Source organism: Chelonia mydas, chromosome 6, assembly GCF_015237465.2.
Source record: "Chelonia mydas isolate rCheMyd1 chromosome 6, rCheMyd1.pri.v2, whole genome shotgun sequence".
NCBI lineage: Eukaryota > Metazoa > Chordata > Testudines > Cheloniidae > Chelonia > Chelonia mydas.
Window position 1 is genome coordinate 112,169,679 of NC_051246.2, and position 13,526 is coordinate 112,183,204.

The 13,526-nt window shown below is 36.9% G+C and overlaps 1 protein-coding gene across 12 annotated transcripts in view; it reads left to right on the top strand.

Annotated features, from left to right (window-relative positions):
- The window catches only part of TRAF3 (TNF receptor associated factor 3), an 87,804-nt gene that overhangs the window by 21,020 nt on the left and 53,258 nt on the right, over positions 1–13,526 (top strand). For 5 of the 12 annotated variants that reach the window (XM_037900991.2, XM_043548197.1, XM_043548195.1 and 2 more), the window contains exon 2: positions 12,757–12,870. The exons of 4 other annotated variants lie outside the window; for them this stretch is intronic. Coding sequence is in view for 3 of the 8 variants with exons in the window: in XM_043548193.1 (XP_043404128.1) it covers positions 290–365 (76 nt within the window). In the remaining 5 variants the exon portion in view is untranslated. Of the gene's footprint in view, positions 1–151; positions 366–12,756; positions 12,871–13,526 lie in introns of all 12 variants that reach the window. 3 more of the 12 variants (XM_043548193.1, XM_037900992.2, XM_043548194.1) reach the window with 1 other exon arrangement.

Sequence of the window (13,526 nt, forward strand, 5' to 3'; positions counted from 1 at the left end):
AATCTTCATGTAGCCTGTTATATTGGTACGTTGACATGATTTAGTGCAATCTCAGTTTCCTATTGATCCTTTCTGCCTTCAGGCTTGTGAGAATTATTTAAGTATATTAATAGAAGACACTTAAAACCAGCTTCATTTGTTTGTTTCCCAGCAGGGGGACTGGAGTGCTTAGACTTCAGCAGACTCAAGACCAGCTTTCAGCAGTGGGAGATAATGTATTAATCCATTGGAAGCACAGAGTGGAGTCTTGCATATCACTTTGTGGTTTGTGTTGTGAAAGGTGTTTTTCATGTTGGCAGGTTCTAATAGAACTCTAAGTGTGCATGATGTTTTCACCTTGTGTGTATTTAGGAACCTCATGACAGGTATACCATGCTTTTATTATTATTATTTGTATCAGTTTTCTACTTTGATGCTGCTTTGCTTTTGCATTGTTGGAAATAATTTTCCTAATAGGTTTATTAAGGTTTACCATGACTCAGTTTCCACACAAGTGTTCCTTTATTAGTCCAAAGGCTGCTTTGTGTTGGTTACATCCAAAATACGCACATTCACCCTTATATTTTATACCCAAACAATAATATAGTTATAAACATTGGCCAAATGCTCACAACCAGATCAGGCCCAGGAGACACTCCCATCATGGCTGCAGTGGGGCAAGGAAAATCTTTGATGAAAACCTTGCTCTTTATACACTATAACAAACAAGTGATGTCATTTCTGGTTATTGGACCTTAGCTAATATTAACTGAAATGATTTAGGGCTGCACTCTTTCTTCAAGATTTTTCCCCTTGTCTCACTTCCCACTATTTTCCCCTAGCTATTGGACTAAACATTTTTAACTAGTTAATTACTTCACCTGGTACCCAATTAACATGATTTCTTTATTTCTATTTCTTAGCCCAAGCCTTTAAATAAGATAACATGGGTATTTTCAGGATTGCTACAAGTTTAATGCAGACAGTAGCTACTCATGATCTCATTCTTCTTGGTCACATGCTTCAGGCTTATCACTCATGTCAAGATTCAGACTCAATTTTAAACCAGAGTTCAGTGAGGCCTAATATGGGTTTATATTCCTACAAGCATGAAGCTTGATAAAATGAGATTACATGCAACTTTCTCAATTTTCTTTCCTTGCATGTAGACTGAATTATTTTAGGGATCATTAACATAATGCTCTGGCTCACAGGTTACTGAAGTTGGTGGCTTCAAAGCTCTAGCTGGGCCAATTTGTAGATCTGACCCTGTTTATTTTCCACCTAATCTTACCAGGGGTATTTAGCAAGTATATCGTCTTTCGCTTGCTTGCATTGGTTAGCAACCAAGGCTATTCCTTCCTGAAAGTAGATGGAGATATAATAGTTTTGTTTCTAAATAAACTCTTTGATGCCTTTTATCTGTGTTTTTTTTAGTTTGTTTGTCTCTTTTTAGACAGCTGAAAAGGAAAGTTAGTTTGCAGATGTGATTTTAAAGTTGGTTGTAAACATCCAAGCCATAACTAGTTTACAAAGCCATAGTGATGACCAATTTAGAAAACTATATAATACCTCAATTAGACTGCAGGAGGAGGTATGATTTTTCTGAAGGGTATGCATGGGCAGACCTGTTCATTGTAACTTCTCTCCCCTTTCTTTTCTGAGACCCTGCTTTCTTGAGTTTATTGAACAACCATTTTCTGTCTAGAGTCAGTGGTACTATTTGGCTGTTGTGAAAGTTCAAGCATAGGGTTTGACAGTGGAAGTGGAACTTTGAATCAGCATTGCTTGAGATTCCTGTCCATTTTATGCATGGTTTAAAGAGTCTCCAGGCCCTGTGCCTACCTGGATGGTAGCAGCAGGAGAGCAGACTAATTAACTTGAGGTTCCAAGGCATGAACCTCAGAAGCAGATAAAACTCTTACAAACCCAGCAGAGGAGCAGAAAAACCCTTGTAAAAAGTAATTAAAAATAAATTATATTAATTAAAGGTACTATAGCAAAAAAACTGAATCTTTTGAAAGTAGTGAACGTCTTAAAAATGCAAGATTTGGCCAGCATGCAGGATTCATACTTCTGTCATAGAAGAAGCCTTTCTGCAGATTCAAACACCTAATGTTATGCTAAGTCCTTTGGAGATCACAGTCTAGGTCTGGCATTGGAAGTGCGGGGCTGGGGGTGGCAAGCACTGTCATCTGTTGGAATGGTTAATTACTATCATGCACTATATGTTTCCTAGAGAGTGTTCAGGGGATCTTGAACTCTTCCATTTTGCTAAGCATTTTCTGAGAGTGAGATTCAATCATGGTCCCACCTTCCTTTCTACGCCCTTCTGCTTCTTTCTCAAAACGTTTGTGTGCCATTGGTGGTCCATGGGCCACAGCTTGGGAACCACTAATGTCACATATTTGCACAACTATTTTTCTGAGTCATCCATCTTTAAAGTGTCTTTTTAAAAGTCAAAACCATCATTTTAAAATAGTTTCCATGAAGTATGAAGAGCATTAGAAACAATTTTTAAAATAATTCTGTTGTTGCGTAAACATTACAGTACTGTGTTGGTGCGTGAGAACTGAGGGACCCTATTAAAAAGGAAAACACTCCAGTCCCTCCAGACTTTTAACATGTTGTTATGGGATTCGCTAGTCACCACTGTGGCACTTTCTTGCAGGATTAACTCTGAACCAGTCGGCTGCCCCTCCTTGTGTTTCTCACCCCATGGTCTCACTCTCTCTGGAGTCAGGGGGCTCCCTCTTTGTAGCTTGGCCCTCCAGCTGGATCACTGCTGTCCTTGTCTGCTCCAGATGGTCTTCCAGTCCAAGGCAGGTCCTGTGCCATTTTCCAAGTGGCCGATAGGGGAACCTAGACCCACCCATTACTCCAGGTTCCTGTCCAGGGACCCTGTGTCCATCAACCTGTGTCTCCTTGTTCCCAGACCCTGTTGCTATTTTCCTAGACTCCTTCTTAGTTCTCTGCTCTATCTTCTGGCTCCCCAACTCTCTGGGGTTACCAGCTCAAACTTCCCTCTCCCAGGGAGTAACTGCAGACTACTTAACTCTGAAACCCTAAACATGCCTTGCTTCTTCCAGGGAGTGACTGCAGACTCCCCCCAGACAAAACAAAAAGTCCTCATTGATGTTAGTGTAACACACTAGCAAAGTATGGATCATGTCTCCCTCTAATCTCTGTTTAATGGGAGGATGATAGCCTACTGGCTCTGCCAACTAGAGGGGTTACTCTTTTCGCTTAGTTGGGTAGAGGTATATGCTGAAGTGCTGGTTTTGATCCCCGTTGATGTGGTAGAGACAGGAGGGAGTTACAGTCGTATTAACTAGCTGCCAATTGACTTTTTTTACATTAGTGCTTACACTGTTGCTGACACCTGTGCACCACTGTGGAATCTAAAGAAACAAGGCTAGTGTAGGTGAGGCCTGGTAGGTGCTTAAGCTAAAACATAGTTCTCTAACATTGCTTTACCATGTGCTGTTAGGGGAAAAAACAACAACGATGTACAGTCAAGTTATATATTTTATTGTAATATTAGAATATGCATTTGCCACAGCCATGCTTCACACCCATGTTTAAGCATGATTATTTCTTTAGTGTAGGTGAGGATCTAGTTACGCAACCAGTTAGTCTACATTTTTGCATCTCCTGATTCAGACAAAATAAACAAGCATGACTAAAGAAAAGTAGATTTCACCTGAAAATCTTCTATTAATCTAAATATTAGAATAAAAAAGGATACACATTTTTAAAGACTTTTAACTTGACTAATTTTTAAAGCTTTTGTTCTGACTATTGCTTGTTTTCATTTTCAATACATGTAACTAATTTTGAAATTAGCCCCTGTGCTATTTGTGATGTTAATGTTATTCCTCAGCATGCCACTTACTGCTGCTTATTGTAATTAAAAACTATTTTGCAAACTAGATTTTGCCATTCGTGTGGTAAGAATTGCTTATGTGAAGTTTCACCATGTTTTTAGCGCAAAAAAAAAAAGTGGAAGTTTTGTAAAAACAAAAGACATTGCTATAAACAAATCAATGTGATTTCACATTTATTTATTTTAAAATAACCATTTTATGTTAAAACCTAAAACAAAACCAACAACTTTGAATTCAATCAACATTTCCCCTCCCCCTCCAAAAAAAACACTCTTAAACATGGGGGTGGAGATGTTGAGCCCTGGAAGGAAGAGGAGGAGGCAGAATCATGGAGATTCTACTGAACTTATGTGCAGCATTCCATTAAGTCATTTCTCTTTAGATGGGTCTTGAACAGAAAGTTTACTGTAACCTTGTGATTCTTTCTTGAGTTCTTTCATTTACACTCTCCGTTGTATAGCCTTCAGAAAGACTGCAGTGCAGTAATTGGTAAGGGCTGTTATTAGCAGAGAAAACCAAGCTGTGGTAATTCTTCCCCCCACCATTTACGCAATTGTTGACTGAGGTCTGCATTTTAGAGAAGGAGATAATGAAGTGATGCCTCCAGGTTCAAAGTTTCGAGGTTTGGCTGCTTACCAAAAAGAACCTAAATAGTTTTCTGTAAACTGTTGCTAGTGTGTGCATGTCATGCAGCATATCTGATGGTGCTGGGATATCCCCTTTATATGAAAACTCTTGCAATTTGTGCCTAACAATATTTTGTTTTTAATTCTCTGTGCTCAGATGGTGGAGAATAAGGTAAAGTACTATTTTTGTTTTGTACAATTTATAACAGGAATGGAAGTATGAATGCATCTGATGAAGTGAGCTGTAGCTCATGAAAGCTTATGCTCAAAAAAATTTGTTAATCTCTAAGGTGCCACAAGTACTCCTTTTCTTTTTGCGGATACAGACGAACACAGCTGCTACTCTGAAACCTGTCAGTAATGGAAGTAACTTTCAATATCTTATAACATGCTACAAAAACTTACCTTCAGTTGTTTTGTAATTACTAGCCAAAGTTTTATGTTACATACTTTGTTGCTAGTAGCCAGTTAAAATACTGGTTTAGGGAATTTAGTAGATTGAATTTCCGCTTTGACAAATCTAGCCATTTATCTCAAATATACACCAAATGTGTTTCCTTTGAGTCAGTTTCTTTAATTATCTAAGTGTATCTGAACTCCACATTTGAATGATATGTAACATTCATGTTTTATCATTTAATAAAAACTTGATAAAGAATTCTTCTTAATGAAGAATTGGTTTGGAAACCGTAAGTTTTCTTACTGTTAATCTTTATAGTCAATGATTTTATTGATTTTGTTTTCTAGCTAAAGTTTTCGCTTAGGTTAACATGGTTATATGCATATTAAGTATACAACACTGCCACAAACTCCAGCTGTTTAGCTGTCAAAGTACAGTGATTATAGCCAGAATCAAAAGTTGGAGGGTCCAGTTTTCTATGAATCAATGGGGTGGGGAGGGGGGAAACAAAATCCTGCATTAAATCCAGTTATATCGCTCAGAGTTTAAATGGACAGCAGTCTAGAAATTCTAAGTTATACATCCCACAGTGAACATGTATGACTCAGAGCTCGTCCTTGCGTTTAAACACTTTGGAATTTGGATTTCCTGCTGAGATCCTACATTAGTGTTTAGTGCAGGAAAATTCTAGTCTGGGTGAGACATTCTTAAAGCTAGTGGGGTGGTTTTTGCATGTTACTGTGGGCTAGAAAAAGATTTTTGCAAACACATGTCCTCTTAATTTTTCATTAGACTTATTTTCATAAGTTTTTCATAGAACTTTCATAAGTTTTAAATCTTAGACAGCAAGCTGGAATATCTGGCTCTTTTTAAAGATATCTCCTTCCCAGTATGAAACTGGTAATTTGCTTGCATTAGTATGTCTCTGTCTACCATACTGCATTTAACTGAGTTTGTAAACAGTTACTGGCATGACTTGTTTTAAACATGGTTCTGGTCATGGTCCACCCACTGGATTTATGGGTCTCTGTAATACAATTGGACAAATGCCTGTCAACATAAATCCTCAAGGAATCTCCAAGTGCTACAGTAATGATTTAGTCAGACTGCTTTGAGACCTTCAGGTTTTAATGCTTTAAAATAAAAATGCATTATTAAATGCCAAATTGCCATTAATGTATTAAACAAAATTGCTCTGTTCCATATTCATTTGGCAGAAAATACCATAATCTCATTAGTTTTAGTAGAAGACCTCTGTGGCTTTAGGCACAAATAAAATAAATAAAACGTTATGCCTTCTGAGGGTGGTCTTCTAATGAGGGACAAATGATTTTTCTGGGGCCTTGTCAGAATGGCTTGCTGTGCACAGCTATTCTGATATGGTTGTCTAATACGTTTCTCCCAGAAATGTACTTGGAAACCATTTTCCAACATGCTTGTTGCTAGCACAATTCTTCTGAGCATCTGTGGTGGAAATCCAGCAATCATGCTTAACATCCACCATTACAAATATGTTCTCTGGGCCCTAAAATGGAAGAACTTTATCCCATATGGATGAATTTTTACCCAAGCTGACATCAGCCAAGCCAACTATTTGGCTTCTATAGACTTTACGTAATGTTTGTTTATATATTCAGATAGTTACAAGTCATCAGAGATTTCTCAGATTTGCCTTGGGTCGCTTACTCTTACAACTGATCTTTTCTTTTGGACTATACAGCCTTCTCATACTTACTGTCTATGGCTGCTGCTACCACCACCATTATGTTTGTATTTGTTTAATCCCTTATGTGGACAGCTGGCTTATTAGAACCAAAGCCCCTTAGGAAACAGTATACACAGTCCTGAGGGTAAGAGCAGTATTTTACTCAGCTCCTTGTGGTAACTGAAAAATAAAGATTCATTGTAACATCCTGAAATCTCTCTTGTCTAGGTGCACAAGATTTTTATTATTTTTTTTATTTAATTCTATCATCATGCGTGGTCACAAGACTAAGGGAGTGGAGTAAGAATGGTCTTGTGGTTATGGCAAAGGACTGGGATCCAGGAATGAAAGGTTTTGCTTGTGACTTTGTGATCATGTACAAGTCACTTACCCTTTCTGTACTTTAGTTTCCTTTTCTGTAAAGTGGGGATAATATTTACCTCAGGGGGATGTCCTGAGGTTGAATTAATTAACGTTTGTAAAACACTTCTGAGATTTTCAAAAAGTGAAACAGAAGCCTATGAGGAAAGATTAAAAAACTGGGCATGTTTCTTCTTAAGAAGATTGAGGAGGGTCCTGATAACAGTCCTCAAATATGTTAAGGACTGGTATAAAGAGGAAAGCGATCAGTTGTCTCCATGGCCAATGAAGGTATGACAAGAAGTAATTGGCTTAATCTGGAGCAAGGGAGGTTTACTTTAGATATTAGGAAAAACTTTCTAACGATCAGGGTAGTTAAGCTCTGGAATAGACTTCCAGAGGAAGGTTTGGAATCCCTGTCATTGGAAATTTTAAAAAACAGATTGGACAAAAACCTGTCTGGGATGGTCTAGGTTTACTTGGTCTTGCCACAGCGCAGGGTGCTGGACTTGATGAGTTTTCAAGGTCCCTTCCAGCCCTACATTTCTATGATTCTATAAGAGTGTTGTTATTTTTACTTTAACTCTCCAAGTACAACATTGGAGATGAACCTTCATAGATACGAATCCTTTTGGTCCTTATCTGGTCCAAAACGAATGCTATGAGTGCTGCTGCATCTTTGGGAACACCAACAATATCTACTGATCTAAAACCTGCAAAATGACAGTTGAGGAGATCCTGGAATTACCAAGCCTTATATAGGCAATCCCATTTTGGTGGATGTGGAGGCAATATCAGCAAAGCTTTGCCTGCTTCAAGACCCAAAGAGAACGTGGGCAATGAACACAGGGCAGTCAGGCAGGGAGATTCCACATAATAAAATGCCTCTACGCAGGAAAGTGGTCACATGCGTGCACATTTCAGGACTAAGACTCTCTTTTTACTGAATCTTTGCTACTGGGAGTGTAAACAACAGTTCTTTTCCTGGGGAATTTGTATCTATCACTTGTAAAGACCTGACAACCAACACTGTGTGTTTTCAAATGTCTAAACCAAATAAAACAAAGACTTCTCTTCTTTGTGTCAGATGCTAGCAAAGATAGCAGCGAACCCCCCTCTCCCTGGGATAGTTTCTAGAATCTTCACCTTAGAAGCCATATTTTCTAATTTTAAATACAGGTTTTGGTGTTCAGGGAAGAATTTGCGATAGAGAAAATTTAAAAGAAGAAAAGAAATGGGCAGGGGGATTTCTGTTCTTGAAAGATCCACATGCAATTTAATGTTTGAATAAACCATAAGGCATTGTTTTTTCTCTTGAAAATTGCCCTTCAATAACAAAATATTATTGCTATACCAGAAGAGATGGAAAAAAAGGAGAAACTGAAACTTTATTTCAGCAAGTCTTAGGATAATAGTTTTTTTTTTCTTTTCTTCAGCCCAAGAATATATTTCAATTGGATTCTGCTAGAATACCCACAAAAGAAGTCGCAGGTTCTCTTAATACTAAAACTGGTGATAGTCAGCAGCACAGTATCAAAACTGAATTTTTGAAGACAGCACAGTCAAAAGATAAATTTAAATGTAGTGGAGCTGAGACTGGAGGTTTTGCAGGCCATATTGCTAAATTAATGAATAAAAGAAGAGTGTTTACGAAGCAGTGGTGAAAAAAGTCAGTTGACGGGACTCAGAGTATATCATGTTGGATGCAATTACATCTGTAGGACACCAGAAAAAGTGGAAACAATTATTGTGGGCCAAGTTGAAGACCTCTTGAAAATGATACAAAAACCTACCTGAAAGATAACATGGAAGGTTTAATTTAAATATTTCTTTTTGCTGGTCTTCTGTTTATAGTATTCAGTAACCAATTATTTCAAGTGGAAGACTAGAGCTATCTTAGATAATATTTCCCGGGGAGAATGGGGGTCAGTCAGCATTGTTTTCTGAGCTCTGGATATAGGTTCGAGAAGCCTTTGCTGAAGTAACCCTTGTGCAAGTCAGTGAATATGTCACTATAGGTTTTAACAAAGGTATTTCTAATATGTTACTTCATCTAAATTTTAAATTTAAACAAATTCAGATATGTAATTGAAGAATATTTGTCTCACTAATTGGCTTCCCCTACAATGTGCAATATTAAAATTTCATAGGAGGACAATTCTGTTAAACATCACCTGCATTTTTAAATTAGATTTAGTAATATTTTGGTGCACTTTGGAGGAGACAGTTTTCCTATAATTTTTCATCTCTGTAATGAGTCTGTTGTATCTCTGCAGTATTCTGTTTTTCTGTGGTCTTGCTGTATGATCTGTGGTAGTGCTGAGTTCCCTGTTTTGGATACTATGTGTGATATTTGTATTTTTAAAATATCTCTAAGTTGACAAAAGAATTCCAAGATACTACAGACTGGACTGGATTGGCTCAGCTTTTGCATCCTTCTAAGAAATTGACAGTGCAGGGATGGCTCCCTATGTATGCCACCAGGCAATATAAAGAGCAAGACATTGTTCAAGGAATTAATAATAATGATTAATAATATATTATCTCAATTACTGTTCCACTAGGCAGAATGAGAAGCCAATTAAATTTTGTTTTAGAGAACGAAAACTTAAAAACCAGTTTGCTGAACAGAAAAATAATTGTACTCACTGACTCTCAGGGAAAAAGATAATCAGACTAAGAACATCAAAGCTGGGCAGGAACTTTGGGGGTTCCTTTGCTGCAGGGAGATTTCATGGAGTTTGGTGGTATTGGTTAATCTGGTTCTGAAGGCAAGGATTTCATATAAAATCCAGGTCCAAATATATATCCTTTGTGGTACTCCAATTAATGATTTGTATGATACCTAATGAAGACAGTGATGAAAAAGTTTTAGCTTGCTTTAGGAATAGATTTATGGGATCTGACAGAGAATTGAGGAAGTATGAACGGTAACAGATAGTTTAGAACTCAGGGAAATTGTTAATTTTTTTCCTAAACTGGTGATTGTTACTTCAGTAATAGGAAACTTTTCAACTTGAAATGGTCATTAGGCTATTATGGTGCTTAGATACTTAAGGAATGCCTTTATAAATCTGTATAATGATGATCTTTTTATGTTTCACAATGGTTAAGTATTTCCCTTAGAGTGCAGGACCAGGAGATCAAACAGCTAAGTGCATTCATCCACTTCCTCAGTTATGACTCAATCATGGACTTTCCCCAGAAGAGCACGGGTAGAGATTAAAGTGCATCTAGTCCTGTGATGATCTGATCAGATTTAATTTCTCCAACTCTTTAGACAAACGTTTCAACTAAATGTCTTCTACAGTATTCTGAATTCCAACTGTGAGTTAATTTCTTAGAGACTGAGAGGCATCCTCACTCCACCTATCTGCTTTACAAACGAACACAAGTTGGAGTTCGGAACACTTAGAAAGGCAATGTCTGCCTGCTAGGACAGCATGTTTTATCCATGAGTATTTGTACCATGATCCAGACACGCAAAGCATGAGTGATCTTTGTCTGATTTTTTTTTTTAACAATGCTTTTGATTTCTTGAATGTTGAAAAACATAGCCCATTGAGATAATGTATTTATGAAATAATGATTAATAAAGATCTGTAGTTAGCAAGGGTAGCTTGAAATAGAAAAAAATTCTTTTAACCATTGCCCTAGGCAGAATCTTAATTGTTAAGGAATTCTGGCATTGCAAAAGCCACCATTTACAATAAAAATGGACAGTTTTTAAAAACTAATGTTTGAACAATATTTTAAAGTGAACTTTCCTAAATCACATTAAATTGCTTGTCCATCTACCATTGTTTTCTTCAATCCTTAAATTAAGAAAGAAACAAGAAAAAATATTTCAGTTGGCCAGGGTTGCACTTAAGTTTTTGAGAGTTGTCCAGTATTACGGTCAGTAAAGCTCTTTTATATAGTTTCTGGGTTACTGGATAATCCAGCTAGAATTAATACAAGAATTATTTATATATATTCATATTCCTACCCTTTCTTATTAACATAATTACTGGAAACGTCCATAAGAAGCTTTCTTTTATAAACAATATCAAAATGATCAGTCTTGGTTAGCATGACTATAAGTATATTGGAAATGACAGTTTCCATGGTCAACAGAAAATCCAGTTTAATAGGCTTGCCAAGAACAGCTCTTCACAATGTGATACTGTTTTATTTAATATTGTTACAAATCATTCAGCCAATCCACTTGCAGATTTGTTAGGCAATACAGAATCTCTTGTTAGCCAAGAAAATAATAAAATTCTTTGCCAAAGTTTATGTTTGTAATATTTTTTTCATGTTTAAATCTCACTTCACTTTCTACATTTCAGTCACTTTGTAATCTGAAATATGGGAATCATACAAAGTTGAAGTGTCGGTGATTCTGTTTCATTGGATGGGTGTTCCCTTGCAAGAGCATTCAGGGTCCAAACTGCTTAGTTATTCTTCTGTTTTTTCAAGTCATGGAAGAGCCTCTTGGGGCCACCCTACCCCATTCAAGGGAATAGGAGTTTTGCCATGGATTTTAATGAGTGGATTTTAATGAGTTTTTAAAAAATATCAGTATATTTTTGTCTTAAAAACTGAACTTTTGTCTTTTTCCCATTAATACTTGGAATGCAAGGGTAGAGAAAATGCCCCTTTTCATTTATTTATATGTAGTTGTTAGTTAATGTGTAAGTACATTGTCCCAACTGACACATCTAATGCAACTGTGTTGATAGCTTTGAAAAGAACATGCACTTTCAAAACTGTATGTTTAGTATGAGATTCTGGTCCACCTGATGGACAATATTTGAGGTTCTGTAAATATTATAGTAAGATAGAATGATCTCAGATTGTTTAGAAGACTGTGTGCCATGACATGGCAGTTGTTTGCTGCAGCTTGAATACTCTTACTGTTGTCCCTGGATTTAATTCCTGATTCTAATTTGTGTGTAATGTTTGCTTAAAGGTTTTTTAAACAAGAATATGACCACCTAAGTGAAGGATCCTTTGGCTTTGGAACTCTTTTCCTCTGATGTGTCCATCATCAACTAGATATATTTATGCTACAAAACAAGATTCTTACATTTTTCTCTGTCTTTTTTTCCACTAAATTGTGGGATTTCCAGTTGAATGTCATTTGGTTGATGGGTAGGAATGGTGCACGGCAGAATCTTTTATTGTGTATGTTTTGTAATGGTGGTAGGATATCCTAGGAATGGTCATCTACAGTAAGAAATCTTTATAATACAAAAATTCCTCACTTGTGATTGACGATTCTAGAGGGAAAACACTAAGCAAAACATATGTATTCTGTTGTATGTACTGAACTGATTAGAGTGGTGGAAGCATCTCTCTGAGTGAAATGTTCCTGTCACTTTGTCACTGTAATCAGTTGTCATTGATTATAATGCATATTCTGCCCTGCGAATACCTCTGTTTGTAAAATATGTAGTGTCCTATTTAGTTAGGCTTCTGAGATTGTGGGGTTCTATTTAATAAACATGTGGATGAGGTGCCCTTAAAGCCCTGTATGACAGTGAAATACAAAACAACAAAAATAACTGATAAAATAAGGAATTCTGAAATTTAAGTTAGAAATGTCTTAGCTTGCTCACGGTAACCTGATACTAAAGCAATCTAAGAGTAATTCTTAAAGACTGATATGACTGACATCTGTCAACAAAATTAAAAGGCTAGAAACATCTAGCAATCTATTTTTCAGAATACTCTCAGATGATTAGATAATCAAACACAGTAAACAACCTATTTTGATTTGAAGTTAAGCTGGTGTGTGTTCTGCTTATTTTGTAGATGAAGGGATCCACATCATTGTTTGAAGGGATACTGCTTCACTGCTCATTTTTCTGTTGTTGTCTTTTGCTCCCTGTCCAAGCTTAGATGTCCTTTTCCTGTTTGGATATACAGGTATGCTATTGTATTCTGTAGTTTTCAAACTGGGGTACATGAGCTCTTGTCAGGGTATGCAAGAAAAATCCTGTCATTGCAGATAACGCATTTTATACATGTCAAGGTTCCTTCCCCACTCTGAACTCCTAGGGTACAGATGTGGGGACCTGCATGAAAAACCCCCTAAGCTTATTTTTACCAGCTTAGGTTAAAAATTCCCCAAGGTTCAAAATATTTTATCTTTTGTCCCTGGACTTTATTGCTGCCACCACCAAGCGTCTAACAAATATAACCGGGAAAGAGCCCACTTGGAAACGTCTTTCCCCCCAAAATCCCCCCAACCCCTACACCCCCTTTCCTGGGGAAGGCTTGATAAAAATCCTCACCAATTTGCATAGGTGAACACAGACCCAAACCCTTGGATCTTAAGAACAACGAAAAAGCAATCAGGTTCTTAAAAGAAGAATTTTCATTGAAGAAAAAGTAAAAGAATCACCTCTGTAAAATCAGGATGGTAAATACCTTACAGGGTAATCAAATTTAAAACATAGAGAATCCCTCTAGGCAAAACCTTAAGTTACAAAAAGACACAAAAACAGGAATATCCATTCCATTCAGCACAACTTATTTTATCAGCCATTTAAACAGAATCTAACGCATTTCTAACTAGATTG